The 16,417-nt window shown below is 39.6% G+C and overlaps 1 protein-coding gene across 4 annotated transcripts in view; it reads right to left on the minus strand.

Moving 5' to 3' along the window:
• Nucleotides 1-5,145: 5,145 nt before the first annotated feature.
• Nucleotides 5,146-16,417, minus strand: part of LOC126414100 (mannosyl-oligosaccharide glucosidase) — a 413,842-nt gene continuing 402,570 nt past the window's right edge. For all 4 annotated transcript variants that reach the window (XM_050083320.1, XM_050083321.1, XM_050083317.1 and 1 more), the window contains 2 exons: nt 14,758-14,935; nt 5,146-7,531 (listed from right to left, as the gene is read on the minus strand). In XM_050083320.1, the coding sequence (XP_049939277.1) occupies nt 5,603-7,531; nt 14,758-14,935 (2,107 nt within the window). In that variant the 3' untranslated portion in view covers nt 5,146-5,602. The remainder of the gene's footprint in view (nt 7,532-14,757; nt 14,936-16,417) is intronic.

A 16,417-nucleotide genomic window follows, 5' to 3' on the forward strand; every position in this document is an offset into this window, starting at 1 on the left:
CAAAAGATGGAGAAGTTGTCAACAAACAAGCAAAACTGAACAGACTTCTTACTCTCTTTATTATGTTATTAACTGCTATGGCACAAACAGTTTCACTTAAAACAATACCTTGAGGGACACAATTCTCTCATTCAACACCATCAGTGGGGATATTGCTGATTCGGGATTTAAAATAACATGGAAGAAAAAGGACCATATAAAGATGGGAAGACACCCTTGAAAGCAGCATTCATGAAGCTGTCTGAGGATACTGTGCCTCCAAGCAGTATCAAAGGCCTCCTCAATATCATAGTAAACACTTGTTATGTAGCATCTGTGTAGAAATACTTTTGTATAGCTGCCTCCCATGGGGTTAGGTTATTAAACAGGGGAGTGGTATCTCCTGAACCATCACTGGAAGTGACTAGATTCAAAGCTGTGGACAGTGTGGGAGTTGACAAGCTTCACAAGCCATGCAAAGAATCACCTTTCAAAGATTGGTGTGGCTCATATTAATGTCTTACACCATGCTCAGAGCACATCATTACCTTGGCTTCTTAAGAGATTTCAAATTACTTTGCATTTGACAAATTTCAAAGAGGAATGTCTAGATGTAACTTCATTTAATAACATTTTAGTAAGCAACATGATTCAGAACCCCACTGATGATGAAATACACTCTAAGACAAAAAAAAAAGAAGACAAACCATGAAGGAATTATCTGAACAGTATAGAAATTGATATATGTGATGTACATGAACAGGCAAACAAATGATAACAATTTCAGAAAAAATGGATGATTTCTTCAAGAGAAAGAGCTTCAAAAATTGAGCAAGTCAATAATGCATTGGTCCGTCTCTGACCATTATCCAAGCACTTATTCGGCTTGGCTTGGATTGATAAAGTTGTTGGACATCCTCATGATGGATAGTGGGCTAAATTCTGTCAAATTGGTGTGTTAGATCATCAAAATACCAAGCTGGTTGGAGGACTCTGCCCCTAATGCTTCGAAAGTTATCTGTTGGGCAGAGATCTGGCGATCTTTCTGGCCAAGGTAGGCTTTGGCAAGCACGAGGACAAGAAGTAGAAATTGTCACCATGTGTGGGTGGGCATTATCTTGCTGAAATGTAAGCCCAGGATGGCTTACCATGAGGGCAACAAAATGGAGGTGTAGAATTTCGCTGATGTATCACTGCACTGTAAGAGGGCCATGGGTGACAACCAAAGGGCTCCTGCTATGAAACAAAATGGCACCCTAAACCATCACTTCTGGTTGTCGGTCAACAGTCAGGTTAATATCTCCCCACTGTCTGAGGCATCTCCAAAAAGTCTTCATTAGTCATCGGAGCTCAATTCTAAGCGGGACACATCACTGAAGATAATTCTACTCCAGTCAATGAAATTCCAGGCCAAAGACATTTCTGAAGATGCCCTGGACAGTGGTGGGAGACCAACCTGACTGTTGCCCACTATATGGCTGACAACCTGGAGTGGTGGTTTGGGATGCCTTTTCTTTTCATAACAGGACTCCTTCAGTTGTCATCTGTGCCACCTTTACAGCACAGTGGTATGTCAATGATATTCTACACCCCATTCTGTTGCCCTTAATGGCAAGCCATCCTCAGCTTACATTTCAACAAGATAATGCCCACCAGCACATATGCAAGTTTTCACTGCTTGTCTTCATGCTTGCCAAACTCTACCTTGGCCAGCAAGGTTTATGGATCTCTCCTCAATTGAGAACTTATGGAGCATTATGGACAGGGCCCACCAACCAGCCTGGGATTTTGATGATCTAACAAAACAACTGGACAGAATTTGGCACAAAATCCCTTAGAAGGATGTCAACAACTCTACCAATCAGTGCCAAGCCAAATAACTGCTTGCATAAGGGCCAAATGGATGGTATTGTCACTTGGAAAAGACTAGAAGAAGCAGTGATTCTCACTGTGTCACTGCTGCAGATTCCTTCAGGTATTTTCCCTGAAAAACAACTTCTCTATTGCATCATAGTGACTAAAACACTTTTTTGGGGAGGACAGGGAATGGAGAAATTGCCTACATAGAAGGAAACACACACCGTACAACCATACGTGTAGTCTGAAAAGTGCTTAAAGTCCTTTGCAGAACCTTTCTATGCAGTAATCAATGTATACAAGTTCTCCCTGCATTGTGTCTCTCAAAGCCCGTACTCACCACAAGGGTCTAAAATATGTTGCAATTACTCTTAAGTCTGCAAATTTCAATTTAACAGTTTGCCAAAAATGCACCCTTTCACAAAGAAGAAGTTACGGAACACAGGAAGTTCCACTCATTATGTGGTAATATATGTTGACATCATATGGGAAATAGTCCGGCTACTAAGAAAAAAAGCTACAGTATGAATGAGTTAGAATCTTCCAAGAGTGTATGTCCACCATCTAACATGCTAGAGAAATTTCTAAGTCCACCATGCAACACTTAGTTTCTAAGTCAAAGCACAGAGTAGTACAGTACCAGTGTCCTTGTACTACTATGATTCGTTCCCTGGCTGCTGAGGGTTGCAGCTTTCATCTGGCGAAGTGGACAGGCTATTCATCCTCATTTCACTAATGGCTATGTTCAAACCAAGCAAATGCGGTCCATCAAACCAGCTAAATCATTCATGGCATTCCCATTTTGGTCTCTGTATTAAGTTTGACGACAGTTTTTATCCCTCATTTCCTGAGAGAAACCCAGTAAAAAATGTTGCTTTAATCTGCAAATTAAAGTCACAGTAACTTTTTAAAGACATGATATGGTCACCTGAGGGCTCTGAAGGAACTCATAAAAACTTTACTTTGGTTGGAGTATTACTAGTACACCATGATATGGTCACCTGTGGGCTCTGAAGGAACCCATAAAAACTTTACTTTGGTTGGAGTATTACTAGTACACCACCCAAAACCCAAACATTCCTATTTATTGTAAAATATCCAAACTGAGGGCTTAAAATGAACATTAGTTGATCTAAACATGTTTTTACATTTTTTTTAATGAGAATCACCAATTTCAGAATAACTTCCTCAAATTGAAAGATATTTCTAAATGGGCATAGGGGGAGCTCACTGTATAATAAACACATATTACTGTTGAATTACATTTCCCAAATACCATTCCCTGCTGGCCATTAATACGTTAAAAAAAACACCAAGATCTCAAAAAGTACATGCTTTGGGGGAACATTAGTACTGCTGGACACAGAAAATCACACACAGTTTTATCTCTGGCGGATGACGGGAGCCGTTCAGTTCACTCTGTAACTCAAGTAATTGATGTCATGTATCCTTGTATGTATTGAGTTTCTTAAAATAAAGTGTGTTGTGTACTCCATACCACTGTGTAATCCATCACTCGTTCTCACTACATCTGGAGTCCTGTACTGGTGACCCCCGGAATACCATCATGATGTATTTTCTTACTTTACTGCAGAGCTGGTTACTGGGCAATGACAATTCATCCATTATCACTCTCCGCCACCAAGTATTTCATACAAACTGGCAGTGATTTTCCTGCAGCCTTGTTTTATGTGTCATGCTACAACATAGAACATTTGTGTGCAATGCATCAAACTGTGTTCAAACCCAAACATCAACATAACTGTGTAGTGTACTAACTGCCCAGTGCATCCATGGTGTTCTGCGTTCCATCAGTGCACAAGAGATGGCCCATTTCGACACGGAATATATAATCCACATGTTTGGTGCTATGCTATGTTGCAGCCAACAGTCTCCATGGGACTTAAATTCAGATACGAAGTGTCATTACAGTGCTGGACAGACACACACTATCCAACTAGACAGCGTGCTCTCATCGATGCTGCTGTTTTGACTGCGTCACTTTTGGACAGTAAACATTTTCACGAGTGTGCCTTCCAAACAGTTGAATAGTGCTCAGATACTATTTTCCACCCTACTATTATGTACAACTGACAATGTGTAACTGACACCGACAACAATGGCAGCCACCTTGCCTTGCCACAACCTCGAGTTGCCTCACAATGGCAGGAACCCAAACTTGCATGAATTCAACTGGGTATCACCGAGCATGACGCCCTCATCACCACGCCATTGCAGAAGAAGCCAGCATATGGGAGGGAATGTCTGATATGGAAAGGATGGCAACTGTCAAATTGTAAGTACTGTTGCTTGTTAGTAGCCTTAATGTGAACAGAAATGTGTAGCTGAACATCGGTTACAGGACTGAACAAAATGTTCCAGCAACATACCACAGTTCCACAGACATCTACTGGGCAACTTGTTACACACAAGAAGCCATCTGCACAACATCTGTTTCCTCCTGAATGACTGCAACAGCACCATGTTTCACTGATGACGGCCGTCTAGCCATCCATGCTCTGCACTACCGGTGGTGGACTCTGGTATGTAGTGACAGTGAATGATAGATGACATATAAGACACTTTATTTTAGAAACTCAATACACAACATAACACACTCGAGTCACAGAGCAAACTAAACTGCTCCTGTCAACCGTATGAGACAATATCAGGAGTCATTTTCTCTGGTCAGCGATGCTAATGTTCCCACATGTTTAATCTTAAGAACTCCTTACTCATTTCCCCATGTTCACCTACATTGTGTGCTCATTGTAAATAATGACTTTTTTTGAGGTTTTCTGTGCTGCGTGTTTGGAGATGATGCACATGCGTGTGTGAAGGAACACACAGTGTACTAATACATATCACAGCCTGTATGGGCAAAACAAGAATAACTAATGTTGAACAAATCTGTCTCATTAAGCCTGTTGCGGGACCCCAGGTAAGCTGCAAGCAACAGGCGTGTATACAATGTGACATATGGAGGTTTGGATCAGTCTTGGATGTGTGCACAGATAGGCAAGATGGTTAAGGTGAACACTCATGATAAGCAGGAAATGCAAGTTTGAGTCCCAGTCCAGCACAAATTTTCATGTGTCACCAATAGGTATGAATTCCATGCCTAACTCAGCTGGTGTTGAAAATATTCATATTTGTGACAAAATTTTGTAATATTACTACAACTGCAGATTGTCACAAATGCCTGTTTCTTCAAACATGCATGTGTGTCTGAAAACACAAACATTGTAATAATAAATAATGATATTTGCTTACTGTCAGTTTCTTTACAAAGCATAATATAAATCAATGTAATGAATCAAAAATAAAATTTTATTTTAGAGTCACAACCAATAATGAACAAGGAAAGTTCTCACCTTTCAGTTTCTTGTGTAAAATGAATCATGTACAGAATGTACATGATTTTGTTGACAGAAGTCACAGTTAAAATTGTTACACTCTTATGGGACTACTTTAGAATATCAAGTTAACCCTTCTTAAAATAGAAGGAATGCTTACTGATAGCATAGTTACTTCACTCTCAGTAAAAAGGCATATATTAAGAATTAATCTTTACCAAAGTACCAACAAAATATATTGAGATCACAATATCAACAGCAACAACATTAGAAAGACACGTTTTAATGGAAGTACCTCTGAAAATATATTGTTTCCAGTGCAGCAAATGTGGTATTTTTCTTTAAAATGTAATCATGTTCAAAAGGATTACTTGATTTTAAAAAATCTGTTTATGCAGTGATGTTTTATTTCAGAATAATTCTGCCATCATTAAAACTACTAATGATGACCACCCTGTAAAAGGTCTTGATCTCTGCCCTTCTCCTGTTTCATCATTATACTGTTCCCAAAGATAACCAGTGCGTTTATACTCCTTGAAAATATTTTTTATCAAATTTTGTCGAAGTTCATTATATATTTCTCTTGATTTCTCCATATAAGGTCCATTGATTTCACTGTAATAATGTAGTGCTCTAACAGCAAGGTAGTTCATATTAATCCATATGGGACCTCGCCAGTAAGGTGGGTCATGTTCTGTATTGTATTTCATGTATAAAGGAGAAGTTTTAGCTAATGATCTTAACCCATATTTAGTCCAAAGCAGCTCTGGACGTTTTATATCATCTAATACCTTACCAAGTTTTGGAGAATCTGGTTTCATTAATTGTAGTAAGAAGGGAAATAAGCTAACATAACCAAAATGTGAATCAACAAATTGCAGTTCTGGATCTTTCAGAACAACACGAATTTTCTCTCGTTCTTGTTGTGACTGATAAGGCTGTCCTGGTTGCCTTCCTGGTTGAGGAGGTGGTCGCTTCAGAACTACCTTGTCAGTGTGCAACCCAAAATCTGCAAATGAAGATGAGTGTTTTGACCAATGTAGTTCATCTAGAAGAGTCTCTTCAGATAAATATGAAACTGTATTCATGTACTTTGCATTGTTCACATTCAACAATTTTGCTATTTCAGCTAGAGTAGAGGATGCAGCAGCAATCCAGCACCGCAAGTCTATATGACGTTCATCTACATTGGGATGTGATGCCCTTGGATAATCATCCAAGCCAGATGTCAGTGTTTTGGGATTTATTTCTCTGTTTGTAGTTGAATCTCTACCTCTCCACCGGTACGAGCCAGGCATATCACCTACTTGTGTAGTATTAAACCATTCAAACCACACTTGCAGTCGTGGATAAAGACGTTCCAGTGCTTCCAGTCGCCCATCTTCCTCAGTAAGCTGGTATGCAAAATTTTGTAGTATAAACTGTAAAGTAATAAAAAATGTAGGTGGGTTGGCATTAGAATTTCTCTGGATAACAAATTCCTCAGGTACTTTGCTCAGAGCCTCTTGGCCTAATATTTGCTCCCGGGGTATCCAGCCTTCAACATTCATTAAATCAAACCAGTGACATATAATATCCAACTCAATATCTAGATCCCACGATGCAATGAGCAAACCATGAAAACCTTCATCCCATAAAAATCCTCTTGGGAAAAAGCTTCTAGACGGTACTGCAGTGTACAAAGGAGCTTTCCAGTATGGAACAGGTCCTCTTGTGTAAGGTGACTCTACGCGGGATGCACCATAAAAGTATCCAATTCCACCAACCATATTACTAAAAGCTGCCTTTGCAAATTCTTGTTCATCTGTACCAAATCCTTTTTCCTCCAGGTGGAATGTGTTTTCAAATCTGTGACTGAAGGCATCCCTCCATATTTGTAATTCCTTAGTATAAACTGCTCCTTTCAGTGATTCTGTTCTTTCGAAGGCACTATTTGACTCAAATATAATATCTATTTCAAAAGGAGCTTTTCCAGTAATTTGTGTCACAATAAAATTTGTTGGTAGCTCATTCCCATCAGGTCCATTAAGTCTGTGTTCACCTGGAAGAACTATCCACTTTTTATTTTTATATTTTTCACTAACAACACGAAAATTGCTTAGCAAAGTTTCTTTTAGCAGATGCAGGCCAGGAGCTGTTGTACTCAAGAATGATTCATTTTCTATTATTCCTGAATTATTAACAATCTTCAAGGAGAAACTACCTAACCCATCTGTCTTTCCTGTTACACCTGTTATTTGACTATCCGAAAACTTTTTGGGTTTGATGAAACCCTTAGTCTTTTCCTCCGTTGCAGTATACAAAAGAAGAGAAATATACTGTTGCTTCATAGTCACGTCCTGAAAAAAAGAAAAAAAAGAGAGTAAAGAATTTTTCTTCATACCACAAAAAATATTTTTTTTTCCCATATACTCACTCAATTTTCAAACATAAAAGTAAAAAAACATTAGTTTTGAGCACCAACACTTACACTACAGCCAGTGGTGTACAAACATTTCTTATTTCTATACACTTGAATATGCAAATGATTAGCATATCAGTGTAACTGAACGAAGTAGATATGAGTAACGTTATCTATGGTCTGTATAAAAGGAAAGATCAAACAGCAGGTTTGTCATTCAGGAATTGCATTTGAATGTTGGTTGTTATACCTCATGTATCGAGTACAGACATCTACCAGCACTTGTTGGAATTCAAAAGCAGAAGAATAGTGGCTTATCAAAACTATGGTTTATTGTTCTGCGATATTGCTACTCACTTTCATCAGGATGCCATAACTGTCATGTAAATATGGAAATGATGGGTCCAGAAGAATTCTGCAGGATCTCAGTTGCCCCCTGTGACTGGCACCCAAGAGGATAGACATATTGTTCATTTGCTCTTGTAAGATCATGTAGGCATGTCACAAACTTTGAGTTAGGAAACTGCCCTGTTTGCAGCAAAACAAGTATCCACAAAGATAATGTAACAATGTCGGGAGTACCAAAGACTATGCCCTGTGCACCATGCCATCTTTTTCAGCCAAGCCCAGTTCTGGGTACAACATCACATTGGATATATACTTGAGTGGGGGGTCCAAGGAGAACAAATGTTGCCAGACTGAACTTTTCATCATCATACGGTCCCAGTATCTGACGTGATGTTATGAAGTGCCAATGGATACACAACTCGATTGCCTCTAGTTCCTATAGCCACTGATTTGTACAGCAGATGTTACATTTCTGACATGTTACGGCCAGAACCTACACCCTCTCCACGACATTATCCATAAACAAAATAATGCAAGACCGTGCTTCTCTGGCCTACACAATGCAAAGGCTCTTTGACTGTTGCCCTGGCCAGCTGATTCTCCAGAGCTGTCCAACTAGAAACATCTTGTAATGAGTTGCTGAGAGACTGACACACCACACTTCACCAAACAGTATGACCGGTGAACGCAGCCCTAGAGTTGAAGCAGTATGAAATGACATGTCCATATCTGTCATCCAAGCTCAGTTTGCCTCAATGCTAAGCTGTATTCGACCCCAAATCACCTATAATTTAATCACGTGTGACACGAAGGAATTACAAGACATTGGCTGCAAGCAAGCATTGATTAAAATCAATGAGGAAAGTTGAATATTTGTACCAGACCAGGATTTTAGCCTGGGTCTCCTGCTTACTATGTAGATGCTCCAAACACTAAGCCATCTGGACACAGTGAGCATTACAACTGCACGGCCTACCCCTGCACGCCTCCCATCAGACCCAAATTCTCAATTTATTCACATACCACTAATGTAGTGCCCCTTGCACATTAATCAGATGGGGAAAAAGATCTACTCATCAAGTGGCGGCAGAAGAAAACACACATATAAAAGGAGGTTCATATGTATTCCTTGAAGCATATGTTGTGGCGTAACAAGACAGCTACGCCACACTGAAGTAGCCGAAAGGCACGCGTAATCTCACATTGGCTAAAGAGAGGTCTGAAACAGGATACGTAATGAATGGTAGCAAGAAAAGTACGTAGCTGCTATAATACTTAACTTTTAATTCTTCATTTGAATACAGCATTCCTTGATGATACAAGTGAGACTCTATCTTAAAATGGTTAATGGCGCCTTGCTAGGTCGTAGCCATGGACTTAGCTGAAGGCTATTCTAACTGTCTCTCGGCAAATGAGGCGCCTTGCTAGGTCGTAGCCATGGACTTAGCTGAAGGCTATTCTAACTGTCTCTCGGCAAATGAGAGATGCTTCGTCAGTGTAGTCGCTAGCAATGTCGTCCGTACAACTGGGGCGAGTGCTAGTCCGTATCTCGAGACCTGCCTTGTGGTGGCGCTCGGTCTGCGATCACACAGTGGCGACACGCGGGTCCGACATGTACTAAATGGACCGCGGCCGATTTAAAGCTACCACCTAGCAAGTGTGGTGTCTGGCGGTGACACCACAGCATAAATGCCTGGTATGGTCTCAAGAATGTCATGATGCCAAATAGGAATCCCCTAATTGGGGATAATGGCTGCTGTATCAAAATTATGTCTGTTCTTGACTCACACTCACACACACACACACACACACACACACACACACACACACACTTCTTGCACGAGGTGTATCAACCAACATTCAAATGCAATTTATGAATGAGAAATCTGCTGTTTGATCTTTCCCCTTTCCTTCTATACAGATCATAGATGACATTATTTGTACCTACTCCAGATGGCTTAGTGGTCTGAGTATCTGCCTAGTATGCAGGAGACCTGAGTTTGAATCCTGGTCCAGCACCAATTTTCAACTTTGCTCATTGATTTCAATCAATACTCACTTGCAGTCAATGTCTGTAATTCCTTTGTGTTTTAAATCATTATGGCATTATGGCTGGTGGACATATCCGAAAGAACAGACACCACACATATATTTAATCATGTATTCTTTTTACCGTCCTGTATATGTACAATATGTAAAATTTCATTATTTGATATCCTTCCTGGTGTTGGAATTTGAATGACCAGGAGTCTGCAACCCCCCCCCCCCCCCCCAACTGCAGTCACAGAAACTGGTACCAACAGGAAAGAAAGTAAACCAATCCCTCGGGGTCTTAAAGTAAAAATACGTTGGCTAAACTATTTACCCCCCAAAAAAATCAGTTATTTAGGGGAGGTCTTGAAGTGGGACCCCACCACTGACCTACTGAGGAGGAGGTCAATAGACTCTCATGAGAAAATACTTGTAAAAACAAACTTCACAAATGAACACAATATTTCATGTTTTTTTTATAATTTATTGTCATCCTTGTTTGAGAATCAGTTTATTAAAACTGTTTGTTAAAAATGGAAGGAATACTCAAGACAACAACAAAGGAAAGGAAAACTGCTTAAAACAACAGAACAAAAATTCAAGACTGAGTACAACATGTATTTGTGTCATGTGCCAAACTATTGCATCTGGGCACATTTCTTGACAAAAATAGCATTTTTTTCAATCTAGCAGAGGATTCACTTTACCAAAGAAACCAATGAATGCTTAACAGACCATTTAAACAGAAACACGAAGATTTAAATATACAGTGAGACCTAACTGCAAAGCACTGCTTTTATTGGTATTAATGTCTGGGATTTGCCCGTGGTTTTCCAGACCCTGTAGGGCCACCCTACATAGATTAGATTAGATTAGATTAGATTTACTTTCATTCCAATTGATCCGTAGTGAGGAGGTCCTCCAGGATGTGGAACATGTCAGAAAAACAACAATACATGACAAATATTTAAACTAAAACAAATAAGCTAATGTACCATTCCACAGGTCCCAAGTGGAATGATCGTCATTTTTTAATGAACACTAAGAGTCATTTTACAAATACTATTGCACTGAATTTAAAATAAAAAAGTTTTATATTTATTTATAAGGTAAGAAACATGTAATACAACTACTGTAATACTTATTTACAATGAACACATTACTGCACTGAAATGGTGCAGAAGTTAGATTATACTTACACACACACACACACACACACACACACACACACACACACACACACACACAAATATTCAGTGAACACATTACTGCACTGAAATTGTGCAGAAGTTATGTTGTACTTATATACAAATCAGTTGGTTTTCCTCAGAAATTCATCAATGGAGTAGAAGGAGTTGGCCACCAATAAATCCTTTAGGCTTCTCTTAAACTGAATTTCATTGGTTGTTAAGCTTTTTATGGCTGCTGGCAAGTTATTGAAAATGTGTGTTCCTGAATAATGCACACCTTTTTGTACAAGACTAAGTGACTTTAAATCCTTGTGAAGATTATTCTTATTTCTAGTATTGTTAACAATACCTTGGGTGTAGACCTGGTGAAGGAAAAAGAAATTCTTATACAATATATGCCACTCAAGGAATAGAGACATTATTGAAAAGAATATCACAAATAAATTGGTGAAAAGAAGAAACTGCTAGAGAGACTGCACATTTCAACAATACCATGAAGGAAGATTGGGAAATTAGCAAGTAACTCAATTTCCTCAAGTACATCTCAATCCTGGTTTGATACAGACCTTGTCCTGTAAGCTCACATGAAAATAAAATATAGTAAGTAATGCACTAAATGCAGCTGTACTACAAAATAATGTCTTAGTGTTGAGCTTATTGCCTTTTTACTGAGGAATAAAATGGTGGGGGGGGGGGGGGGTGATTTTATTATTATTATTATTATTATTATTATTATCATCTGGAATTTCGAACTGTCAAGAATCCTGGAATATTGTCAAACATTTGGTGCACTGTAACAACCAGTCCCTCCACACTTCATAACAACTGCTATCTCAGTAGTCAAATTTTGACCATAGGTCCTAAAAGTCAATGACTCAGAAAATGAAAATTAATAGTATACTACAAAAGCAGTAAACAGTGAGCAGAAATAATACATTACGCAAGCACATCAACAAATCATGGTTCACTCTCTGGTGGCCATGGCAAAATTTCTCAAAATTGTGTGAACACTAGGAACTTAAGAGGGCACTGACTGTGTAGGATGCTAACTCACAAATATACATACATGGCTGATCTAACAAAGTACTGCAGAGTTTGGAAGTGCAAGGAGCCCTTCAGAGGCAAGAAGCTGCCAGGTCAGCCATACCACAGAATACAAAATGGTGCTTACATGTTTGATAACATTGTTAACAGTAGTACTATTAGCAGTAGTAGTAATAGGCATTAATGGTAAGTAAACATAAATCACAAAAGCAGTGTCACGCAGCTGACCTCCACTGGTGAATTGCATTATGTATTTTATGTAAGAATTCAGTCATGAGTCATTCCTGCAGTTCATAATTAGCAAGCCCTTGAGTTTTCTCTTGCTTAAAACAAAAAGCTAATAGAAAATGAGAGGCTTTCTATAATAAAACTATGAGATCACTGCATACCCACAGCATAACATCAAGGAATACCTTTCTGTGGATAAAGACTTTATCAGTAGCCAAGAAATATCAAATCAGATGTGAAACCTGAGCCTTCAATGACGGACATTGTTGCCAGTGTTTGTTTCAAAGTTTGAGGAAGCTGTGAGTCAGTTGGCAGAGTTTACATACAGCATGTTAATTATTAAAGTCCCAGTTTCAAAATGCTGTAGATGCAGAACCACTGCTCACAATTATATCAAATTTGACACCTTATTATCGATGCAGGGGAAAACATCATAGAACAAAATATAATTTTTTTAAAAATTACAAATACATGGCGCTGTAAGCATCTTAACAGAAATGGGGTTGGTTGGCTACAAATCAAAGATGAAATGCAATACGATGTCTATGGTTTGAGCTGCACATCACACCATATGTACCATTCAAAGTGCTTGACTGCACAAGTTCAGCAGTCGACTGTTGTTCTGTTAGTTAGGCAAGCCCATCCACCGCAGTAAGGACATACCACACTCTGTGGCTAAAATTGGTTTTTAATTGTCCCGAGGTCAAAAACTGCATAAAAGGCAAAATGACATCGGTTTCTAATTGTTGGGAGACTGGAGCAAGACATGCTGTCCACTGTTTTCTGGCACAGGTTGAAACTGAGAAACAGCATGTTCCACAACAGATCGGAGTGTCTCATTGAGGTCACATTCGCAAAGTGCTGCGCAATGCATGCCTTCAATTCAGCATGTTTGTAATCGAAGCACTGACCACAATGTCTTTCATGTAACCTCACAGCCAGAAGTCACACAGATTAAGATGAGGAATCTGGACTGCCAGGCTGTAGCGAAATGATGGTTGATAATTCTAGTATTTACGAAATGCCTCTGCAGCACCCGCTTCATTGGCTGTGCAATGTGCAGAAGAGCCATCTTGCATAAAACTGATCCTACCCAGACATCCATGCTGTTGAAGGGTTGGAATGACGTGGGTGTACAGAAGACTCTGATAACATTTACCAGTGACCGTATAGGTAACAAGACCCACAGGACTCATCTTCTCAAAAAAAAAACATGGTCGTATCATAAATGGTGCAATCAACCCTCACCATACAGTCACTTTTGCAGAATGAAGTGGTACAGGTTGATGTGTGTGCACATTTTCTGTTGCCCATATTCTGCAATTCTGTGTATTGACATATCCTTGGAGAATGACTTTGCCTGTTCACAGAATGTTCCATGGCCATTCCTTGTCCACTTCAATATGAGTGAGAAATTCCCCACAGAATGTCTGTTTTACTAGGAGGAAGCAAATCCTGAAATGGGTGATTTTGTACAGACCCCAATGCAGGATGTTTTGTAGGATTTTATGCACTGTGCTTGCCGGCATATCCAACATTTGGGAAATTCCGTGTGCACTTCATGTTTGCACACCACTGCTCAACCACTCCTGCAACACTGTGGCCACATCTTTGACAGACGTCAGATCAACTGCTTTCCTCCCTCTGCCACATTGCCCTTCTGTAATTGTTTTCTCCAGTCCCTTGGAAGACATCATAACAATGCATTTTTTTATACCCTTGAGTGTCCAGAACTTCTACAAAGCTGCTGGCATACAATTACCATTCTTATAAAAGAGCTCTACCAGCAGTGCATGATCCTTCATGGTGACAGTCATGTTGGGTGTCTTGAACGCAAACTAAGGAACAGCCGTATGCTGTGCATCTGTCGGTGAGCATATTCTGACACATAAAGTGCCATCTATTTGTCAATTTTTCATTTTTTCACTGCATTAAATAATTTGCTGTTCAGATTTGATATTCTGAGCAGTGGTTCTCTTTCCACAGATATTTAAATTATCAGCCCCTTCTGCCACATTCCTGGAGTTTCCCACCGTCTGCCTATATATTTGAGACATCATCACAATTCCAACTGTCACATTTACCTCTGACAATGACTGTCATCAAAAGCTCAGGTTTCACACTCAATTTGATACAGCTTATCTACTGGGAATCTCATCTCCATAAAATCCTTTGCAGATACCTGTTAGGTCTATTCTTCTGTGTCATGGAACACTTATTTTGGTGTTTATATGTTCACTAATAACAACACTTGCACCAACCTGGAAGCCACATGGCATTTATTTGTGTACAGAAGTTGGAAGAAATTGAAAATTGTTCTTGCCTGTGTGGTAACACTGATCCTTGCAGTCCACTCACCACCATGGCTGCCACCAAGCCTCTTAACAAAAGATGTTGTTATCCTGAATGGACCATCATCAATTTCCTGGATTCCAAAATTTCTTCCATCATGTGCAGTCCATGTGTAACGATCCAGATTGTCACTTTGCTCACACCAATGCCTGAGAGAGGAAACAAAGTAATACGTAAATGTCACAAACAAGATTTTCACTAAGAAAATTTCTATCACAATAATAAAAATTTCTGCTGGTTTGACAGGATTTCCCTTAAGCTACCACTATCATTAAACAATGATTATGGGCAGATTTCCTAGCAGATTTTTTTAATATGCCGCAGTAACACTCATCTACAAAATGGAATATAAGCTAAAAAAGAACAAGTATTCTGTCAGTATATTCTGTGACCTTGCCAAAGTCTTTGATTACAATCATAATCAAATAAGTTAAGTATATTTCCAAATTTCCCACCAATAGTCACCATGGACATTTCTTTCATGTTTATGTATAAAGGTGGTTGTGTACATAATGTGAAATTGTTTATCATTGCCATTGTGCTTTGTCAGGGGCCATGAAATCACATCTTGTACACAAACACAGTACACAAGAGCTAAGTTGTTGTGAATGTACAGTTGTCCATGTGCCTAGTAGTGCAGCACAATGCCTCAGAACAGTCTCTTCATGGCAGACCATATCAAAATCATCACATTGATGGGACAAGTTGACACTGTGAATATTGTTCACATTAATCAATGTGTTGCCTCCAGATTGTGGAAAAAGTTCCAAGAAACATGTTTAATAGTGGATCGACACAGAGAAGGCCGTCCACACAAAACCACAGCAGCTCAGGACCCTATAAAGACATCGACCACTCTGCGCCATAAGTTTGAGAACCCACAAGGGTTACCGTAAGTACCCAAATTGTAAGCAACAGACTTCATGATGGGGGTTGTACAGCAGAAGACCTCTCACAGGGGTGCTCATGCATGATGGTGTACTGGCGTAAAAGTCAAGTGCCGGCACAATGGTCAGGGACAGTAGAGCAGACAGGGCTGTGAAGAAGATGTTACCCAATAGTACGCTGACTGACCCCTCTCTAGGATGACACCAATACAGCAGCGGCCTCTAGGCAAAGAGAACGTAAGTGCCGCACCACCTAGCTGCGGCCCAGTTGAAGATGAGTCATTCTATGAGCTCTACAGCAGTGACTTAGGAACTGTATTGTTTCACTTGTAGTAGGAATTGTGTATACTGAAGAGATTTTCTTACACTGTCTGTTGCCCACTGCTTGCGACACACCATAGTAAATTCTCAAAACTGCCCGTCCCGACAAACACAGAGTTACGCTCGTGGCAAGAAAGGACACATTGTCATTTATCTTACTGTAAATTCATTAATATGATTTTTTTTATTGTTGACTAGTGAAGAGAGAAAGCAGGTTTCCTAGGCAACCCACATTTGACAAGTCGGCAGGACACAACATCTGCGTCAAGGAAGTCAATGGATTACATAGCGACAGCCACCCCTGTTTCTCTGTTTTCCTTTTTTGTGGACTTTTGTGTTTTGCTGGCACCATAATTTTCTCTTATCTTTTCTTTGCAGAGGTGTTTACTTGCTTTAACAGTCTCTTATAGTGTTTTTGCTAAT

The sequence above is a fragment of the Schistocerca serialis genome, chromosome 1 (assembly GCF_023864345.2).
Source record: "Schistocerca serialis cubense isolate TAMUIC-IGC-003099 chromosome 1, iqSchSeri2.2, whole genome shotgun sequence".
NCBI lineage: Eukaryota > Metazoa > Arthropoda > Insecta > Orthoptera > Acrididae > Schistocerca > Schistocerca serialis.